This window comes from Rhinopithecus roxellana, chromosome 3 (assembly GCF_007565055.1).
Source record: "Rhinopithecus roxellana isolate Shanxi Qingling chromosome 3, ASM756505v1, whole genome shotgun sequence".
Classification (NCBI taxonomy): domain Eukaryota; kingdom Metazoa; phylum Chordata; class Mammalia; order Primates; family Cercopithecidae; genus Rhinopithecus; species Rhinopithecus roxellana.
The window spans coordinates 101,220,390-101,243,134 of NC_044551.1; the positions used below are offsets into that span (position 1 = coordinate 101,220,390).

Sequence of the window (22,745 nt, forward strand, 5' to 3'; positions counted from 1 at the left end):
AAGCCCTTGAATTAAGTGACTGACTTAGGGGGCAAATAGCTTAACTACTGAGAAGCAACAGGAACCCCATGCTTCTTTTTCCTCCCCTAATGTTTTTCCCACCACCCCATGCTGATTTTGAAGTGGTGAACAAGTGAAATAACAGGAAAACGCTTGGTAAATGTAGTGTTCTGCAGATATGAATGCAAACAAATCTGTAAGTGGCAGAGAAACCCAGACCACACATTTTGCAGTGTGGTTTATGTTCATATATTAGGGAGCCTGCTGGAACCCCACTAAACTGTTAGTTGCCAGCTGTTTGGTTTAATCTGATCATTTACAAAAATATAGCAGTCCTCACTGGTGTGTATGTTAAATACAGACATCACTGAAACAAATGCTGTGCCTGTGACATACATTTTTGCAAGTGCTTTCTGTGTATGGGTTGTCAGAGCTAGTTTAATTCTAATTGCAGAAATATCAGTGGGATTTACATCTGTCTTCTTCAAAGACTTGGAAAGAAGAAATTTAGGCACTTAGCGCATTTTGATTTTTGTTCTACATTGTAAAGAACCATGTTAATTTCAAGAAACTCATTAATGTGCAGGTCAGTACTAGTAGTTTCTCTGAGTCACATATTGGTAGATGGCAGAAGTATTAAAAATGGCACATATGTGATGAGAAATTTTACAAAATTTCTGATTTTGAGGGTAGAGAAAAAGCCAGTGGATTTCCTCTTGTGCATGTTAATTTAAAAATAATTTAATAATGACTCCATTTGTTTCATTCCAGCATTAAAAAGGGATATGGAGAAGGCTTGCCTATCTTTATTCACCAAATAGCAGTTTTGCAGACCCTTACAAGTTCCCATATGCTAGTGAAAAACATTTTCCAAGAAATTGGCAGCATTGCACTTTGTAGCTGATGCCAGCTTCTTCCTTGGGCCAATTCAACAGAGAAGAGAGAAAAAAAAAATGCCTTGTTTTAGTGGCTGAATTACTCTGACAAGCTTTCACATTGCCCCTCCTCTTATTAATATTCTTTTTGATGTGAGCTTGTAAAACAGAGGATTGGCTGTTAATCTCCAAGATCTCAAGGGCTTTTGGCAGTGGCCCATAATTGATGTGTTCACATGGCTGTTGTCTGACTACTAATGATTAGACAGCAATGTTATCTACCAGCTAAATCAGTGTTGCTTATAAATCACACTTGATAAACTGCAGTTTCATTTCTTCAAAGAGTTCGTACAATTCTGCATACTTTGATGGAAGTGCCAGAGGCATTTCATGATTCTTTGACAGCTTAGATTAGGTTTATTTTTCATTTCTGTTTGACAAAATATTAGACTTTCTAACGCATGTGAAAGAGAATTTTTTTGTTCCCCTAACAAGGCATTTAAAGAGTGCTAAGCAGAGAAAGATGACCTGCTTTCAGTGGGAAGATGTACAAGGTGGGATGGCAGGTCCTAATTTTGCTTTCGCCACCTACTCCAAGGTGAATGGAGTGGGGCCATGGCATCTGGTGCCATGCCACTTTGAAAGAAGAAGAGGAGGCCACCAGGGAGGAAGTTTGCAGAATGAGGGCCTGTGCTCAGATTGTGATAGGGTGGAGTAGTGAGATAGCACTAATTGTTCAGCCATGTTATGTGTTGAGCCCATGCGTCAAGGTGTGGTTCTCCTTTATAGACAGGCAAGAGAAAGCAAAAAGGATTTATAAGAGGAAAAGGTACCAGCCATAGTATTCATTTTCCTCCTTTGCTGCGCTATGGGGACACTTGGCCGGCCACAGACACACCCGGAGCCTCCCACCCGCCCAGAACTCTGTGTACTGCAGAGATGAAACCAGGTTGCACGTTGCATGCACATGGTGGGCTTTGAGAACTTCTGCTAAGTTTTGGGTCTTTGTTGGCTACAAACTCCTGTGGTCTTGAGTTAACTTTACTCATTTGTAAAACTAAAACAACAACAACAATAAAAGGACTAAATAATATCTAAGGTCATTTTACTGCTTTTAATTTTGCATGTCCTTGGACTGTATTGTTCCAGAGCCTCAAAAAAAGCCTTTTTGCTAAGATTGGTTAATCTTTGCTTAGTGTTTGAGATCAAAGATTAGATTGCAAAGAAATGGTTAAATCAAAATGGTTTGTGATTTTTAAAAAACTGGTTTTTAAAAATGAATCTATTTATGTATTTATTTATTTGAGTTGGAGTCTCGCTCGCTCTGTCACCCAGGCTGGAGTGCAGTGGTGCAATCTTGGCTCACTGCCACTTCCACCTCTTGGGTTCAAGCAATTCTCCTGCCTCGACCTCCCCAGTAGCTGGGATTACAGGTGCTTGCCACCATGTCTGGCTCATTTTTTAAAAAAAAATTTTTAGTAGAGACAAGAGTTTTGCCATGTTGGCCAGGCAGGTCTCGAACTCCTGACCTCAGGTGATTCGCCCACCTAGGCCTCCCAAAATGCTGGGGTTACAGACATGAGCCACTGCTCCTGGCCAGCAAAAATGAGTTTTAAAAATCACATTTCTTTTAAGAGAAATTTATATAATTTTTTTTTTTTTTTTTTTTTTTTTTTTTTTTTTTTTTTGAGGCGGAGTCTCGCTCTGTCGCCCGGACTGGAGTGCAATGGCCAGATCTCAGCTCACTGCAAGCTCCGCCTCCCGGGTTTACGCCATTCTCCTGCCTCAGCCTCCCGAGTAGCTGGGACTACAGGCGCCCGCCACCTCGCCCGGCTAGTTTTTTTGTATTTTTAGTAGAGACGGGGTTTCACCGTGTTAGCCAGGATGGTCTCGATCTCCTGACCTCGTGATCCGCCCGTCTCGGCCTCCCAAAGTGCTGGGATTACAGGCTTGAGCCACCGCGCCCGGCCGAAATTTATATAATTTTAAGATGTGTCAGAGGGTAAAAATTTAATCAAAATTTACTTTTTTTTGAGACGGAGTTTTGCTGTTGTCACCCAGGCTGGAGTACAGTGGCGTCATCTTGGCTCACTGCAACCTCCGCCTCCCGGGTTCAAGCAATTCTCCTGCCTCAGCCTCTTGCATAGCTGGGATTACAGGCATGCACCACCGCAGCCCGGCTAATTTTGTATTTTTGTAGAGATGAGGTTTCTCCAGGTTGGTCAGGCTGGTCTCCAACTCCTGACCTCAGGTGATCCGCCTGCCTCGGCCTCCCAAAGTGCTGGGATTACAGGCTTGAGCCATGATGCCCAGCCAAAATGTACAACTTTTATTCAGAATAAAATTATGTTCTGTGACAAAGATTGGGAGTGGGGCTTTTGTTAATAACTTATTAAAGTTTAAAGAGTTATTAGAGCTCTCGAATGCAAAAATTCAGGAGAATGCACTTAACACTAAAGCTACCTTGAAAAAATTTCACCTATCCTACCCTACCCCTCTCCACCAAAACAAAAGTCATGTAAGATTTAACTGAGTACTTCCTTTTATATCCAGTACTTTTAGACCTTAAGTCTAGGTGGCAAGTTTATTTCCCAACTTCCTAAGAGTGGCTTTGACATGAGCACTACTTTTTCCTGGTATATTTTAGGACTGTAATTAAAATAAGCACTATAGTCAGGAAATAAATGTTTATTGATAAGTATTAACATTGATGAACAAAGGTAATTAACCAAGCTGCTTATTTAAATGACTTGTGGTTGAAGGAAATCCCCTCCTTTTTTTTTTTTATTAAATGAAACAATTTAAATTTAAGTTGTTTTGGTGATGGTTATTAGATTTTAATGCACTATGGAAAAATACCCATGATTAACTTAGAGAAGATAACCATTCAGTGATTTAAATAGATGCTTCATTTAGTTTTGATACCTAAAGCAACTATATTAGAGTTTCTAATGCAGCTATAAAATATGAGATAAATGCATTAAAGGTAAAGGGGAAGGTTTTCATTATGTAAAATATGTATGCATAAGTAAGGGCTGGTTGGTAATATTAAAAATAAAAATAATGATAACATTTAAAAATATTTTTTTACACCACTTAAAAATAATATTTTCTGTTAAAAAGCAGTATATGTACATATATCTATGAGCTTTATGAAGTGTGTATATTACCATTATGGCAAAAAATAAGCATGCACTTTTTAATTTTAGAAGATAATAGTTTTTCTTGACTGATTATTTAAATCATGATTCAAATCAACTTGATTTAAATGTAGTCTAGATAATGCTAAAACTATATTGCAGGTGTTTGTCAACTAGCTAGAAATTATTTTAATGGTTAAGGGAGTGCATAATAGAAATATTTATTTTGCTGCAGATATGGCAAGCTCTGTCACCCATGGGGTGCTTGTACTTGGATATTAGACACATTTGTAGAAATGAATAATGAATATTCTGGAAATGTGATGCCAAGAGAGTGCGGTCCTGTTTACCACCCCTGCTATCCTTCATTTCTTTGTGGCATCATTTTTTTGTGTTAAAGAATAAATGAGGTGACTTGGTAACTGTGCAAGAAGAAATGGTTAATAACATTTATTTTTATTTACAATTCGTGTATTCTTTTGAGACCATTTTCATAGAGTTTGTTTCATTTAATTCTTGAAGTACCCCTATAAAATTGCGGAGGCAAGCATTCTTAATTCTGATGGATGTTGACACTAGAAGTAGAAGATACTGATCTCATTCTTAGCCTGGGATTTCTCTTAGGACGTCAGCTTTTAGAAGAGGAAAAATCACTGTTCCCTCCAAATAAAATCTTACTATATAGTTGGTTCTAAAGAACCTTAAATATTCAATTATAAATTCATCCCTAGGTATTTTGAAGTGTTTCATTTAATTTGAAAATTATCCTCTGGTTTTCAGAGACTATAGCAGTATGTTTTTAATGTGTTGGTTTAGCCATGTGACAAATTAAGAAAGGCTTATGAACATTTGTTATTGAGATTGGTATTGGCAAGGACAGTAATAAGTAACATTGTTGAACACTTATATGATAGAGATACTGAGGGCTTTATGTAGGATCTCTCGTTTGAGGTGTCTATTACATTAAATACAATGAGGTAATACTATAATCTCCACTTTATAGGTGAGGAAATTGAGGCTTAGAAAGGTTAAGTAAATTTTCAAGATTATACTAGTAAGTAAATGATCTGAGATTGAAGCACAGAGACCACACTCCTATTTATTACACTCTATTACCCAGTTCAAAAGCATTAGTGAGACATGTGACATGTGACATTGACCTGTCATACTCTGTGAGAAGTAGCTTCTGGGACTGATGGTCTTCGTTGTTCATCCATGACTAGACTTCTTGATGAAAGCACCCCAGGTTTCTAGGAGAGCTGTTTCATTTCTAGTTCTCAACAGAATGTGTTTGAGAACTTGATTTTTTCATCTAATTCATTCACTTATGGGGGAATTAAGATAAAATATCCTGGTTTTCGAGCTGAAAATATACCAAAAACACGTTGCAATTATATAGGATCCGTAAGTTTCTTCTTTTAGGAATAGAGAGGTTATCATAGATTGACAGTGTTGTTTTTTAAAAAAGTTTACTTCTTTGTAAGCTCCATGAAGGGAGAGATCTTGTCTGTCTTGGTTATTATTAGCACCCAGCACAATGGCTAGTATAATAAAAAGACGTTCAATAAATATTTAATGTTTTACGTTATGACTGCTTAAGTTAGAACTGGAATGTGGCTCCTCATATCTCTTTTGGTTTATGACTCTTAGGTTTTTTTAAGAGTTAGGTAGTAGTAGGTACATTTATTATTATTTTTCATTCGGACATGGATCTAGATGTTTACTTTCAAAATCTCCTACACTTCTCTCCACTCCCTGCTTCCTTTTTCCCTTCCTTCCTGCCCTCTTCCAACATACTGTTAACTCCCCCTCCCCCTCTCCACCAACAGATATTAACGTCCAAGAGTGAACCTAAATGAGCTCTTGAATTCACTAGAGCAAGGATTGGCAATTTTTTTTCTGTAAATGGTTGATAGTAAATACTTTAGGTTTTGCAGGCCAAGAGGCAACATCACATATATTATGTTGACACTTGAATAACAAGAGAGAAAACAGATTTCCACACAATTTTTTAATTGACAAAAATTAAAATCCAGTGACAATTATTGAGCACAATTTTTGGTAATACAGATCTACTGATGAGAAGAATGAAATTCTTTTTGTGGGAGAGAATAACATTCCACTTAATAAGTGTTCAAAGTTAATGTTTGCTGTCATTACATTGATTGCAAAAGTTCATCTGTAGGAAACATTCTTAGCTTTCAGGCCTTAGGAAAACAGGCAGTGGGCCAGATGTGGACCATGGACCATCATTTGGTGACCTTTTAACTAGACTGTGGACTGAGAAATCCCTAAGCAGGGTCACTTGCCCTCGATATTCCTTCTCCTAAAGGCTCATTGCTCTAAGACTGGAAAGGGAGGATATTCAAATGGGATTTGTGGAGTGGAACCACCTTAGGGAACTAGTGAATATAAAGATACAAGAGTAGTAAGAGAGAAGGGAAGGAGAGAGAGTTTATCTCTGTTCAGGGACCAATGGTGATTAAGGGGCATGTGCCTTGGACGCCATTCTGGGAAGGCCGGGATCAGGTGGTGGGTGGGGTCATGGCATTTGGGGATGGGATCTGGTTTCTCAAAGATCATGAGTCATCTAATGGAAAAATAGGTGACTGCAGCCATGGTGTGGAGTCATTTCTTCACCTAAATTGAAACAAAAGTTTCCAGGTTGGTGTAGGGGCAACACTGTGAGGCTGCCAGTGGCTGTTAGAGTGAAATTAAGGGAATTATTAGGAATCTACAGGTTTTAAAAAGCCAGCTGTTTGTTCTTCTGGTAGCTGGAAGGAAAGCAGGGACCATGGACGGGCAGTGTCTTCTCATGGCTTCTCTGTGGCGTCATCGGACACCAGACTGCCCAGACCTCCCTACTCTTAGAGCCCCGCTCCTTAGATTAGTTACCCACTCTCCAGGTTTGCCGATACCTCTCCAGCCACTCTGCTCCTTCTCACTCTTTGTGCTCCATCACTATGGAGGCCTACAGGGTTTCGCCCCTTCTCTTTACATTCTTTGCATTTTCCCTCAGCCATCTCAGCCACTCCACTGGTTTCATTACTTTCTCTCTGCCAGCGGTCACAGAGGTGATCTAGGATGATCTAATTCTATCCATCTGCCTGATAGACATTGCCCAACAGACGATCCTCTGCCCATCCTCCCCATCCCAGGCCATGACACTGTCACCAACTGAAACAGACCCCTGGGGCACATTTTTGAGTTTGCCCTTCTCTGCCACCTTCCCGAGTCTGACCCCTCCTCCCTATTCCCCCACCCCAACACAGGCGCCAGGTCTTCTTGGAGTACTGTAATAGCTTCTTTTTTTATGTTTTGTGATGGAGTCTGGCTCTGTTGCCCAGGCTGGAGTGCAGTGGTGCGATCTCAGCTCACTGCAACCTCCGCCTCCTGGGTTCAAGTGATTTTCCTGCCTCAGCCTCCCGAGTAGCTGGAATTATAGGCACGTACCTACACCCAGCTAATTTGTAATAGTTTCTTGTCTTCCTTCCTCCAGTCTTGCCCTGTCTCATCTGTCTTCCCATGGCTTCCAGTGTGCTTTTTACCACATGAACAATCGGATCCTCCCGTGCCCCTGCTTTAAAATCCTCAGTGCCCACTTCCAACTTCACAGTAACCCCTCAGATTCTTAGCCTGGCCTGGGCTCTTGTGAATTCTCGGGTATTCCAGCCTTAGCTCTCTCTGCTCCCCCACCCCCTAAGCTGCCAGCCCCTTCTCAGAGTGTACCATCCAGAGCTGCCCAGCCCCACTCCACCTCCCATCCCTTCAGGCTAAGTCCTCCACTTCCTTAACACCCAGCTCAACACACTCCCTGCCCCACCCCCTTGGTGCTCCCACAATGCCCTGGGCTTAACTGACCATCTTCAGCTCTGACCACACTTGGCTCTGCGACCACTGCTCATCTCCTCACCTTTGGCATATTGTGGCACCTGGCAATAATTTGTTGGATGAAGGAATGACTTCCCGAACAGTGAGGCGGCTTAAACGGCAACCCATCTAAAGGGGAGGGCCTGGGGTTAATACATGATTCCTGTCACACAAACTGGGTCCTTATGCCACCTTGGACTCACTTGTGGATTTCAGGACCTCTGCATGAGGAGTTGAAATAATAGTCTCCAAGCATCTACCCTCTCCTCTCTGCTTTACTTTTACTCTAAAGTGGAATGCCCTAGCATCTTTTCATTAAAAAGTTAGTTTAAAAAATGATAAAATAGTATATGGTCATGTTAAAATTCAAGCAGCACAGAAGGCTGTACAATGAAAAGTGATTCCTTCTTCCTCTGTATGTTTCTGTATGGATAAAATTTCTGAAAGAACGCACAAGAAACTGTTAGAAGAGGGTTCTCCCTGGAGAGTGATCTGTTGACTTTTATTAATAAAATCTGCTGTGTTCTCAAGGTGGGGAAACCGAATTATGGACCTGTGAGCAAGCAGCTTTTTTTGCATGTGTAGGGCTCTGTGAGAAGAAACTTTTAAAAGTGGTTTAGGTTTAGAACTTGGTAGAGGGCATGATAGACCCCATTGGGACAGGCTATGGCCTCTTGTTTTGGCTCCTGACCCTGAGAAGTAACTTATCTCTTAAGACTAAGTTTCCTCAGTTTACACAATCAGATGAGAAAACCCACCCTTGCCTTTCTCTAGATGTGTAGTAAGAATGAATGTTTCTTTAAAGAGTCCTTGACAATAGATATGTAGCTAAGTATTACATATGGATGGAAATACGGTATACGTGCATGTATAGAGATGGTGTATGGGGAAGCCTTGTCATGTTCTCTCTAACCATTCCATCTGTGATAAACTATGGAGAGCTTTACCCAGTTGCTTCACTGTGATTCAGAATGAAATTACATTTTCAAAACTTTGCTTAGTTTATTAAAATTGATCAATGTTTTGGGTCAACATTTGGGAGGTATGGAAAGAAGAGGCAAGAGACACACATAAGAGGCTTCTTAGACATATGTTGAATATATGTGAGCAATATTCAGATTTTGCAGGGAGGAAAGTGAGTGGTACCAAGATAGCATCCTGGGCAGGGAGTCAAAATTGTCTTCTTCTGTGGCCGACCCGCGATGTTTTGGATGCTTCTGTGGCTTTCCCTTTGTATGGATCTCAGCTCACCGCAATCTTTACAGGACACCACATAGCTCCCATACAGTGCGACTCAGGCGTTTTTGTCATGTCATTTGTTATGACCAGCATGTTTTGAGTTTGTAATTCAAATGTGTAAAATTTTGGTTGAAAACACTCCTTTTAGGTGGTTGCAAGTGAGATTCCCTAAAAGAAGGTAAGAAAAATAACTGATGTTAAGCTGAGAGAAATCGGAATATGGTGGTTTCCAAAATGGGCTTTTCTTTTTTCTCCCTGCCTTTCTTTCTTCTTAAAATCATGTCTGCATCCAGAAGCGTAAGGATGAGCGACTTCTAACCTTTCCCTGATTTCAACCTAATTTCAAGGAGAAATAAAGGTCACACAAGGACAGTGTATTTATCAATGACCAATATCAACTAAGATACATGCATTATTCATGTGTTTTGAAATTGATTTGTTGGCTAATGTAGGCACAGCCATGTTTAGGAACATCCAGAATTTTCCATTGAACTTTCTTTTTAAAAAGTTTCTCTCTTAAGGGATTGGGAACAAGATCTAATTGATAGAAATGGAATTTGCGTGGAACTTTTCAGCTTTGTACAAAGGGCCTTGTGAAAAGGATTAATCCAAGAACACAGACTTTTTTAGTACCTTTACGATGGTCTCCTTTCTTTGTGGCTTATTTTTGTGCTTTAAGTGTCTTTGGAAATAGGATGAGAGGAAATCAGAGAACTCTTATGAACAAGATATGAAAACACTGATCATTTACTGCTACTATTTAAAGCACACACAGCTCTGTGAGTAGTGAAAGATGTCAGCGGCACTTTTGAAACAGATTAAGTATCTGTGGCTCAGCAGTAGGACAGGTTTTCAAAGAACACAACTGAGGCTAAGTATGTGACAAATGATGTGGTGTGGTAGAAAAGAGTCCCTGTGTCTGCTCCCCCTCCACCAATATCACTTTGCTATAGAACGCTACACAGTTCAAGGTCTTTGAGGGAGAAATTTAATTTGGCTTCATAACAAAAGAAATTTAAGACATTGAGTAGAGTGGTTTAATTATATTCCATCTTTACGTACTCAGTACCTTCTGTTTTGCTTTGAAAACCGTCATGACTAGAGAATGGAGTTATAAATAGTCCCTGCTGTTTAAAGCATATTTTACACATGTAGCTGTGTATGTGTACATTCTCTTGCTTTGAGACCTGCATATAGGGACCCTTCTGGCAGTCAGACATGAACAGTCAGTGACCCCCTTTCCTCTCCATCCCAAAGCGGTGCCATGCAGACCCCAGAGTTTTTTTTTTTTTTTTGAGATGGAGTCTCGCTCTGTCGCCCAGGTTGGAGTGAAACGGTGCAGTCTTGGCTCACCGCAACCTCCGACTCCTGGGATCAAGCGATTCTCCTGCCTCAGCCTCCCGAATAGCTGGGATTACAGGTGCCACTACTATGCCCAGCTAATTTTTGTATTTTTAGTAGAGACTGGGTTTTTCCATGTTGGTCAGGTTGGTCTTGAACTCCTGACCTCAGGTGACCCACCCACCTCAGCCTCCCAAAGTTCTGGGATTACAGGCTTGAGCCACTGCACCCGACCTCGGATTTTTGGCATTCTGGAATTTTGGCATGGTCGGGGTTCTGGCTGGAGGTGGAAGCATCCGTCCATTGGGGCCAGAGCGCTGGTCTATCCCCAGGCCAAGTCCTACCAGATCAGCTGCTAAGCCTGAACAGCACTTGAGGGCAGGGTTGGTCTTCATACCTGGTAATGAGAAAGTGGAAATGGCAGTATAATTCCCAGTCTGTGCATAGTGGTAATTTTAGAATTGGATGATTTAAAACAGCAATAACAATACAACAAAAGCTGAGCTTTGGTTTCAGTAAGGTTTTAAAGTGAGGTTTCTGAAGGGATTGTAGTGTTTGCTTGCAAGCCTGAGATTCACTATTCTGAACTATGGGTAATAAAGGGTGATTCAGGTATATTGCTTCCAACATACAGAAAAGGGTCAGAAATTACCCGTGGAGAAAGGTTTCTTTCCATCTCATCTTCTATTTTACATTTAGAAGGGTTTGCGTTTGATGTTAGACCAATGTGGGGCCAAATTCTGGCTCAGCCACCGACCCTGAGTGACCTTTTAAGTTACTTAACTTTTCCCACGTTTCCTTTTCCTCATCTGTAAAATACTTCCCTTAACAATTTTGTAAAGATCAAAAGAGAGAATGCACAGTATAATCCCTCCTACACTATATGTGGTAAGACAGTTATAATCCCTCTATGTTGTATGTGTTAAAAAGTAGCTGCTGATGTTACTATTTTTATGAGAAAGCCCATGGACTTTAAGATCAGAGAGCTTTGGTCTTAAATTTCAGCTCCTTGGATAAAGTTGCCCATCCTCTGAGATCTTCAGTTTCTGCTTCTATAAAATAGGAATGTTGTGAGAATTAAAGGAGATAGAAAAAGTCTGGTACCTTAGACCCTCTGTGAGAATTTGCCCATGTTATTTTCTCAGCAAGCTGCAAAGCGTAAATGGCTTTGATCATGGTTCTGAAAGGAAGAGTTGTCTCTATCGCATTTACGAAAGGCGGAATTAGAAGTGACCAAAATTCAGTTGTTACAGGTTTGTCCTTTAGGGATGGAAATTCAGCCTTGATGATTCGTTTTGGAGAGAAGATCAGTGCCTAATTTAAGCAAACAGTTTTTTAAGCTTCCCCTGCTTTGCTAGTGAAGCAGTGACGTCAGGCAGGAAAAGGGTGGTTAAAATGCAAAGTAAGAGACTGCAGCAGTGGTCACCTCTAAAGAGCTGTGATTTCTATGGTAGTGGAGTCTCTTTCTGATGCTTTTTAAATGAAGAGGTGACTATGGGCAATCTCATAAAACAGCCCAATACCAGGATATGGAGAAAAAGTGAGCATTAAGTAATCGTGCCCCAGCATTCTTATAGACTATAAAAATACTGGCTCTGAGCAAAATAAAACACCATTCCCCCTCTGGTTGTTGGCGATCCTGGGATTGAGGGGTTAATAGCAGGATAGGTGTGGATATTTTTGGCAACAGATGGGAGAAAGCTGTGGCAAGCTTCCCTGTCAGGGTTTAGACCTGATTCCAGGTAAAGGAGGAAATCTCTCTGCCTTCTGGAGGCTTGCTTCTTGGCAGTCCTGGGTTTCACCTTCTCCTTCTACCTGGCAGCAGAGCCACCTGAATGTCTCTTTGTTGGGTCTGGGTGGAGCAGGAGTGCTCGAGGGAGCACTCTCCAGCCCTGCCCTGGCCACCTATCCTCATGGGCTGTCGGTTTCCTGGTACTGAAAGCATCACTGACCAACACAGTGAAATGCCCCAGTGATGAAAAGCTGTCCCCACCAACACTCCAGCTTTGGATCCTTCCTTGCCCATCAGCACTCAGGAAGCCTTTGAAAGAAGGTGAACAGAGACAACATTGCCAGAGTTTCCCTGTAGATTACCCGCCCCTAACCCAGCCCTTTGATTACACACACTAAGTGCCACTATCTGTGTAAATAACCTTTTCTTCCCCGTCTCCCTTCAGCCTCCCGGTTCCCCGCTCCCATGCTCTTAGGCTCTCTCCTGTGATAAATAGCCAGGCTACTGCTCAGCATGCACCAACACCTGGGAATAATCATGCAAAAATAACAGTGAGAGACTGCCGCGCGTCTGTTCTTGACATTAACTTTCCTCAGTTTGACAGGCTGCCACCACCAGCTGTTAGACTTATGGGTCTTTTTTTTTTCTGGTGGAGATGGCTGCTTTCTTGCTTTCCTCTCTTTTTGGGCTCTAATAGGTTACATCAGTGTCCTATCAAGATGACAGAAAAGAGCTTTGACAAAGAAACCATTGCTGAAACAGGCCAGTTCTCTATTCTGATATTTTATTCCAGTTATTAGTATTATTAGACTAACAATCCCCCACACTGATTTTTAAATGAGGAGTATCTGATTAGAACTATATTGTGTTACTCCCCTCAGAAAGGGATTTGTAGTTGCCTCTTGGGAATTGCCTTTGAATGCAGCAAATAGTAGCATTTGGTCCCATAGGGCCAAACCAGTCTATCGATTGCAAGTCTCAGATATATTTGTAATAATGATACTAATATTGACAATAGCAGTAGCCCCTATTTACTGAGTGCTACCTTCTACCAGGCCCTGAGCTAAAGTTATTTGTATGATCTTATGTAGTAGTCACATGAACCAGGGGTTATTTTCATTTTACAGATGAAGGCGGTGATTCCCCAGAGCCATCACTACTTGCTTAAAGTTTTGTAGCTAACAGTAGAGCTGGGATTCCAACTCCCAATGAAGACAGATCCCTGCCCCACCCTGTCTTCCATTAACACCCTACTTTTTGCTCCCAGGCCACCATGAAAGGTCCTTTGGTTGTAGTTCTACAATTATCCTTGTAATTTTGCTGTATTTGTATGATTATCTGACTAGGGCACAGTCTTGCCCACTACACAGTCAGTCTACAAGAGCAAGGACCCGGTCTGTTTGGGCCACTCTTGTTCTAGCAGGTTGCACGGTGCCTGGCACACGGCAGGTAGTAATTATTGGGTGGATGTGTGATAAGAGTTGAGGTGAGCTGACTGTTAGGGCAGCAGTACATGAAAAAAAAAGCTGCAACTAGAGATTAGGAGGAGGAGATTCTGTAGTAGTATGGGACTCATCAGGACCTTCATGGTGATCCCATCATTGCCATAAAATTGTAAAATGGGGGTGGGTTAAGCCAGTCGACTGCTGCCAGATGCCAGTGTATGAAAGAAGTATTTCCCCAGGCTGAGCTTCTCAAGGTTAAGCCCCCTTTCTTATATTTTTAACATACTTTAACCGCACTTAACCATGCATTTGGAGGGGATTATAGTTTTATGTTAAATATAGTAGGATATAAAAAGGAGCTTTGGAAGGTTGTGTGCAGGGTAGGGAACTGTAATATCAGACCAGGGACTTTTAAGCCAGTGTTTACTGAGCTAAGCACTGCTGAGCATTCACTTGGCACGGATTATCTCACTGAGTCTTCACTACAACTCTTGTGGGGGTAATTGTTACTATTACTCCCATTTCTTAGAACTAGACACTGAGTCTTAGAGAAGAGAAGCCCGGTAACTTGCTCAGGGTTCCACACAGCAGGTACTGACAGGGTCAGCATTTGAACCCAATTCTGTCTGCTAACAGAACCAGAGGTTCCAGGTGTGGTATGCTGCCGCCTTACTGCAGGGAGTCCTTGTGGAAACTGTGGCCACCCTCTGCCTTCATGACCTTCATTGGCTGAAGAAATTATGGTTCAGTGTATGGATCAGTGACCTAAGAAATCAGGGTGCAGTGGAGTTGATCTTTTGTATAAGGCAAAAATAACTACTGAAAATGCTTTAAAATCCTGCTTTACATATGATACATGTGACTTCACCTTTGACACTGAGAGACACAAGAGAACTGAAACCTTTTCGGGGGAGCAGCTCCTGCTGAGTGCATTACCTAGCCGAAAGAATTGGCCACACTCTTTGAATTACTTCCCTTCCACTCTTCTTCTGTTTCCTAGTGTATGTTGAACTCCTGTCAATTTTCTGCTTGTGGGATGCTATCGTTTTATGTGTACCTGGGCTGCCACTGGAGATAGCTTATTACACTTGTGCAAATACGGGCCACAGTTTTCTCTCAACTGAGTAGGTTGGGCTAGGCGACATTCTGTGATTGTTGCAGGGAGAGGCTGGAAGCACAAACTCCAGCATTCTCTGGTTGGGCAAGTCACGTGGCAAGGCTGCAGAGAAGCCCAGTCCTGTCAGCTGATGCCATGAGGAATGTGGGCCCAGGAGAGCACATTATTCAATTATTATTATTATTATTATTATTTTATTTTTATTTTTTGAGATGGAGTCTCGCTCTGTCGCCCAGGCTGGAGTGCAGTGGCCGGATCTCAGCTCACTGCAAGCTCCGCCTCCCGGGTTTATGCCATTCTCCTGCCTCAGCCTCCGGAGTAGCTGGGACTACAGGCGCCTGCCACCACGCACAGCTAGTTTTTTGTATTTTTAGTAGAGACGGGGTTTCACCGTGTTAGCCAGGATGGTCTCGATCTCCTGACCTCGTGATCCGCCCGTCTTGGCCTCCCAAAGTGCTGGGATTACAGGCTTGAGCCACCGCGCCCGGCCTCAATTATTATTTTACGAAAGAGGAGAAATTTAAATTCTTCCCTAATTTATTAAAGTGTTGGTAAAAAAATTGGAATGTTTTAAAAAGTAACATACCTGCCAAATAAAAACACCTCTGGGAGTGGCTGTAATTCCCACCTGCAAATCCTGTTCTCCTTAGCTACCTCTAAGGAAGAGGGGCCTATGGTAGACCACATGGGTAGACTTTGTGCTCCACCTCCTCCCCAATCCCAACATCTCACAGTGAATGGCGGGAAGGTGCGATTCTCCTCTCATTTGTTTCTCCTCTCACTGGTAGTGCTGGTCTGGTACCTATGGGAGTGGCAGTTCTGAGTCACCATGAAAAGCCGATACTACAGTAGAAAAACGAACAGAGAAGTTCACTTGTGCACGTCAAAGATGTGAACCTCAAAACAATAGTAACTATCGGGTTTAAGCCTTAAAAGCCTTAAATAGTCTAAAGACTATTATCACGTCGGGGTACTATTTATGATTAAGTTTATATTTAGTCAAACTCTCTGAACCTTGTCTTTCTCATTTTAAAACATGTTGAACTGGGCTCAAAGGTTCTTGCTATAAATATCAATTGAACTTTCATGGTTACATTTGGATTGTGTTAATGGAAACAAACACAATTAACTTACAAGTAGGCCCAGAGTACTCTGGCTTCTCCCCTTAAGGCATTCCGGTTCCATAGAAATTTGAACTTGGAAATTACATAAATATGAGAGAGAGAGGGAGAGAGAGGTGTGTGTGTGTGTGTGTGTGTGTGTGTGTGTGTGTGTTTCTGCATGCAAATATATCTATAGGTGGAGTTATGTTGAAATAAGGATTTAGTCTAGAAACTCTGTTGTGATGAGATTTGTCATCAATATTAGGTGACTGAAGAATGCATTTGTTGTTGTTTTTAAGAGACGGACTTGCTTTGTTGCCCAGGCTGTAGTGCCATTGCATGATCATAGCTCACTGCTGCCTTGAATTCTTGGGCTCAATTGATCCTCCCACCTCAGCCTCTCGAGTATCTGGGACTACTCTCATGCCACCGTGCCGGGCTAATTTTTTTTTTTTTTTGAGCCGGAGTCCTGCCCTGTCGCCCAGGCTGGAGTGCAGGCAAGATCTCAGCTCACAGAAAGCTCTGCCTCCCGGGTTCACGCCATTCTCCTGCCTCAGCCTCCCGAGTAGCTGGGACTACAGGCACCCACCACCACACCCAGCCAATTTTTTGTATTTTTAGTAGAGACGGGGTTTCACCATCTTAGCAAGGATGGTCTGGATCTCCTCACCTTGTGATCCACCCGCCTCAGCCTCCCAAAGTGTTGGGATTACAGGCGTGAGCCACCGCGTCCAGCTGTGCCTGTCTAATTTTTAAATTCTTTTTTGTAGAGAAAGGGGGTCTTGCTGTGTTGCCCAGGCTGGTCTCCAACTCCCAGCCTCAAGTGATACTCCTGCTTGGAGCTCCCACAGTGTTGGGATTACAGGTGTGAGCCATTATACCTGGCCAAGAATGTGTTTTCTAGTTGAGGAAAATGAGCCTCAGAGAGGTTGAATGACTCTCCAGGGTCATAAGCTAGTTAATATCAGAGTTGGCGCCAATCCTAGTGTTAGTATGTCTTGCCACCAAACTCTCATTGCCCCGTTGTGTTCTCACCTCCAAATCAGAGAATTGATATCCTGTAAGACTCTTCATCTCTAATTTTATTTCATTTTCTTATACATCCTATTCAAGCTACATTTGTTCTCTTGATATTAATGTAGGCTGTTGATCAGGTGATGTGAAGAATATTTTCAGAATAATGTTCTATTTTTTCTTTTCAATTTATACATGTGACATCAAATTGCAGTCAATTTACAGCTAACTATATAAATTAAGAAGCTGGAAAGCATGCAAAAAAACCCCAATTTTCTTTGGTCTTTATTTTTGACTCTGGAAAGTGATTCTAATCTCACACAGTCTTTTAGTTGTAATAAAGACTACTAGTCGCATTGTTTTTTTCCCCGTTAAATTTCCTCTCTCAGAACCCCTTTGTTCATTTGTCAGTTCAGTTTTAAAATAAGAACTATCAATGTGAACTTTGATCCACATTAAGCTACATTTACACAAAAGCATAAATCACAGTACCTGGGGTTTGGGGCTGTTAAATGCTTTTCTTTCCTGGGCTCTGTGATCAAGAATGCAGAACAATAAAAAGCATGGAGCAAAAGAAGTTTTATGGCAGCTTTGAGAGCAGGAAATTAAGTTTTTTTAACATGCAGATGGGTGAAAGGCTGTTCTGTTGCATCTTGGATCACTCAGGCAAGTGAACGTCAGTTTATCATTTTAGTGAAATGCAAACTGTAGAAATAGTTCCTACAGTCATATGAACAAGGAGCCCACACAGATGACTGCTTCAGCTGTTTAACTAGGAGCACACTTCCTCATATGACTCTTGAAATACACTCTTTTTGTTTTGTTTCTTTAAAAAAAAAAAAAAAACCAACAACAAAGGCTATATACTCTCACGCCTGTAGCCAAGTGACTACAAAAGATAACTTACAGTGGATAACTGGGAATCTATGAACAGCAGAATAAGGTAACATTTTTACCAGAATGATCTTCGATCTGTCCTTTTTACATACAGGATTTGTTAGCCCAACTGATAATACATGTGAGGTGTCATCCCTTAAATGCAGACCGTTTCTATGTGCAACACAAAGACATAGGTAATCTGGAGTCCTGGTACAAATGGGCTTTGTGTGTGGCATTTTCACAACCAATAATCAGGGTCAAAGCTATCTGTAGCAGTCCTAGCAGTTGTTACAATGGGCCAAATGAATGTACTGTTTAGTACATGCATAGCCTTTGGTTTCATTATGGCCAGACTTTTAAACTTTTTGTGATGAAGAACTCCTTTGCTGCTCTCCTGGGGATAGCGGTGCAAAGGGGATGTCATTGCACCACAAGATCTTGTAGTTGGCTGCGATGTACATTTCCTGTATTTAGAGAGATGGTGGCTGAGCCTTAATCAAGCTCATTAAGGATCTTTACCAGTTTAACCACGGAAGAATTTGTGCATTGGAGAAACTCAAGTTCTGTTGATGTGGGGCACACGCATTTATCTCCCCCCGATATGAATTCTGCTAAACTTTGCAATAGAACACTTAATTAGGAGTTGATTCTTAATACATGCTAACAATATCCACTTTTTATGTTTTGGTGTAGATTTTAAAGTTCATATATTTTATATATTCAGCAAAGCTAATATATTTTAGTAGCGATTTAATTCATTATGGTTTATAAAGTGCTTTGAAAACAATTTTAGTTCATCTCTTATACTTAAATTTTTAGTGTTTATTGGAGTTTCTCCTTTGGAAAATGTTATAATTTTTAAAGTGAGATTTCATTACATGTGAGAAGTAGCCTTAATTTTGCAAAACATGTTTCATTCACGTCTGCTGAGGCTAACGGTTGTCCAATGACGAATTTAGAAGAACACTGAAGGCCTGCTTATGATTCAGGGAGCTAGCGCTCTCATGTTTACCTTATTTGGCATGAAAAAACAAAATGCTCATTTCTATTCTACTTTATATTTTGGCACCATTAAAACACTCAAAGCATATTATAATTGCAAATGGAATTTGGAATGGTGATATATTCTAGAAGTGGTATAAGCAAATTGCATTAAAAGGAATTCACGGAATGCAGCACTACTGCAGTAAGCCTGTCTGTCTTTCAGGTTGATCCCCTGTTTACAGTGCCAGCGCCACCACCGCCGATTTCCAGCAGTCTCACGCCTCAGATTCTACCCTCCTACTTTTCCCCATCTTCATCCAATATTGCAGCACCGGTTGAACAGCTTTTGGTCCGGACTCGCTCTGTGGGTGTCAATACATGTGAAGTTGGAGTAGTGACAGAGCCAGAGTGTCTTGGGCCCTGTGAACCTGGGACCAGTGTGAATTTGGAAGGGATCGTGTGGCATGAAACGGAAGAAGGTAAATACAATTTATTTTTATATATTTCCCCATGCCCTCTTCCCCATGATGTATTTATGTCCACCTGTGAGGAGAATTTGTTTTGCGGTATTCAGAGAGGAATGAAAAGTGTTTTTTTCCGCTCTCTGGATTTGTGTTGGAAGGAAGAACTGTGTTTGTCCTCTTGTGCGTGGCTGCTTTTACATTGCGGATGAGTCAGGTGTTTCGAAAAGTCATTCTCCTCTTTTAAATGCTAACATGGAAGGACTGTGAGAAGCGGGTTAGGGTTTACTCTGCCCCTAAAAGGTATGGTGGAAATTAGGAAGGGAGATAGATCTCAAGTTTATTTAATTCTTAGGGTGCCAACCAATGTGTCTGTCTTGACATGGTTGTTTTTGTGTTATGGAGGCTTATATTTATTTTCTGAGTTGAGCCAAGGTTCTTGTACATAGTGAGGATCATGGTCATGATATGGTTGTGGCCAGCTGGTGCACAGAAGTAATGAGGCCAGGGCCAAAGACTTAAGCCCTAGTAAGCCTGTCACTTCTCTTCTATGGCCAGAGACATAAAACCTTTTCTGTTCCTTAACTCGGCAAGCCATTTGGTAAATGCAGTCCATTAGCCACAAGAGAAACAAGATTCAAAGGAAATGGATCAGGATTAATCTATCATTGCTACTGGAATATACATCAGAGCATATGCCATGCCGATAGTGGATCCAAATCTTGGCCATGTCTCATAGCACATGACCACCAGGTACAACGTGTTTCATATGGCCAGTGTCATTAACAAGCCAACCAAAACAAGCCAACCAATAATTGAAAACTAAGTACCAAGACGAGCTGCAGTGCTCCGTTGGGGAATGAGTAGAGTAGAAGGGATAAGGAAGAAGCATGCTGCAGGGTGCTTCAGAGTGTACCAGGGAACAAAGAAAAATGAAGGGGTGGGGAACTTTTTTTCCCCTGTCAGTTCGATTGGTCAAAGATAAAGGAGATGACAGTTTGTTGATATCATGGTCATTTGCCAGAGGAGTAAGGGCAGGATGAGGGTAACAAGAAGGGTCTGAGAGTCACTGTTATTCATTTGATTCCTCTGAATCAAGGGGGAAAATTTGAGGGCCAAAACTCAAAGGGAGAAGGTGAAATGTACTCAAAAGTGACTGAGTGAATGGGGAATATTGAGGGTAACTGCTGGGCAAGAAGTAGTTGAGAAAAAATCGTTAAGGATAGTGACAAACTGGGGAATGATAGAAGAAAATAAAAATAAATGAAAATCAGATGACAAGAGTTGAGTATAATTCTTAAAAGGTAGAAAATGGCTCAGGCTGTTTCAAGGTAGAAAACAAAGGTTCTTAGAGAACTCTGAATTCTACATATTACATTAAATATACTCGTGTAGGATATGTTTCATAATTAAATAAAAAATATTTGTAGATAGCACTGGTAAGTATAAATAAAGACAGTATACAAGAAAGAATCAGAGAAAAGGTCTGAAAGTATGACTATGGTCAGCTCTTGTTTGCTCAGAGGGAAGTGATTAAAATTTACTTTTTTGGCTTCAGAAATGTTTGAGTTTTGGGTCTCTTCTTTCTTTTTGTACTTTTAATTTGGGTTTTTCAGATATTCTGGGAAGCCATCTGAAACAATACCATGGGACCACATTGGGAGGAACTGATGTCGGAGGAGCCAGAATTTGTCTCATCTTGCTTGTCTGTTCAGTCACCCTCCAGTACAAGGGGTCCCATGTGGGGAGCAAGCTTCTATCATGTTATTCCCTTGGGTTGTGCAGTTTGCCTTCCCTTTCATTTTCTCTAAGGGAAATGGTGGATAAGGCTTTCAGACTGACACTTCGGTGTGAAAAGTATAAAAAAGGATTCAAGACCTTAATAAGGTCACAGTGAATTTGTTTAGGTGCACAATTTCAGGAACAGCAAAATATTTGGAAAGTGTAAGGGTTAATTTCCCTAAACTTGAACATCAGATTTTTTTGTACTTGGATAATTTACTCATTAGGGTGAAATGCTGTCTTCCCATTTCTTAGCTATGACTTAGCACTTCCATCAGTTTATTGCTTGTCATGATTTTATTTATTCAAGTGTGGAGTAGGACTAAGTTCCTGCAGTGTGACCTCACTGGGTGGTAGATGTTGTAAAGTTAGCCACAGACTTTCTGGAACAGCTGTAAAGTTTGAGTTATGTTTCACTTTGCTTAGAAGTCTGCTTAGTTTTGACTTTTAACCTTAGCCTCTTCTCAAAGATAGGATTATTTAGGAAAAAAATCTGGGTCTGAAAACTATAGCAGTACATAAGTTGATGTGGAATTCTGGGCATCTGCTTAAAGAGCTGTAAGATATTATTACTATTATTATTATTATTTGATAGTGATGTACATAAAGCCTCACCAGTTCCACTCTGTCCTCTGAAAAACTGGTCTCCTGAGTCCAACGTAGCTGCTTTTATATGTGCTCCGATCCATCCATTTCTGTGGATATCTCTGTACATTCGTACAATGGACTGATAGCTTTAGAAGGTTTTCAGGCTGTTGGCAGCTCCAGCTTTCTCTTTACTGCCTCACATTTTCCAGGATTTGGAATGTGTGGATGTTTACTGTGGTGACAAGAAGGAGCTGGAGCTGTTAATAGAGTTATTCTTGCTGAATAAACTAAACTTCTGACCTCCAAAGAATTTAAGAACTCGTCTTAGTAAAGGCCTGGGTCATAAGATGTATGTTTAATGTGCAGCCATTTGCAAGAGCGTTCCATTTGCATTTTTCTCACTACAGTGTGTTTAAAGCTCTTGTACCAATTTAAAAATTAAACCCACTTGACCATTAATTTTTTTCTTTTGGGAAAAACAAAGAGAGACACAGAACAAACACATTGGGAGCCAGTTATTTGGCAGGGCTGAAAGAGAGGGATTCCAGGAGAAGGGGAGGGGAGAGTAAGCTACAATAGTTTTGTAGTATGAGGTTTCACTAACAAAGAGCTTCAAGTTGAGCATTTATAAAACTGTCAGGTGCCTTTGACTAATGTCCTGTAGATGGAGTTGAATAAAATCCTGTCCCTGGTATTTTCACTTTGAGAGTATTGTGTAACTGATAGTGTTTTCCACAAACCTAATTTGTTACGTGCGATCATATGTGTGTGAAGGTCATAAATGTGCCTGTGTTTTAAGGTCCTAGAATTTTAAGAGTTCATGTCTGTACTCTTTGGGGAATATTGAATATTACTGTGATTTCTTTGGATGGTTGGGAATTGCAAGACTAGACTAGGAGGATCCCCATTCAATACTTAATTGTTTCTTGTGTTTAGAGGAGGATTCTTTTAGTCATAGTCTTTCCCCTAGTGTTACTGCCAGTACATGAAGTACTGGTTGTCTAAGAACCAAGCTGTGCTCACGAATGAAGTGTTACTAGTGAAGTTCCCTCTGGAAAAAATTAATGGGTTTCAGATCATGCCTAATAGGAGAGAAAAACTATTACTGCATTTGGATGTTTGGTAATTCTACTCTGATCTTTTTTCTTTAAGGTGAATGCATAGGACCAATGATG

At 41.1% G+C, this 22,745-nt stretch overlaps 1 protein-coding gene across 3 annotated transcripts in view; it reads left to right on the forward strand.

Annotated features, from left to right (window-relative positions):
- Positions 1-22,745, forward strand: part of ZNF608 (zinc finger protein 608) — a 117,306-nt gene that overhangs the window by 31,207 nt on the left and 63,354 nt on the right. For all 3 annotated transcript variants that reach the window (XM_010370958.2, XM_010370957.2, XM_030927875.1), the window contains one exon: positions 18,963-19,218. In XM_010370958.2, coding sequence (XP_010369260.2) covers positions 18,963-19,218 — 256 coding nt within the window. The remainder of the gene's footprint in view (positions 1-18,962; positions 19,219-22,745) is intronic.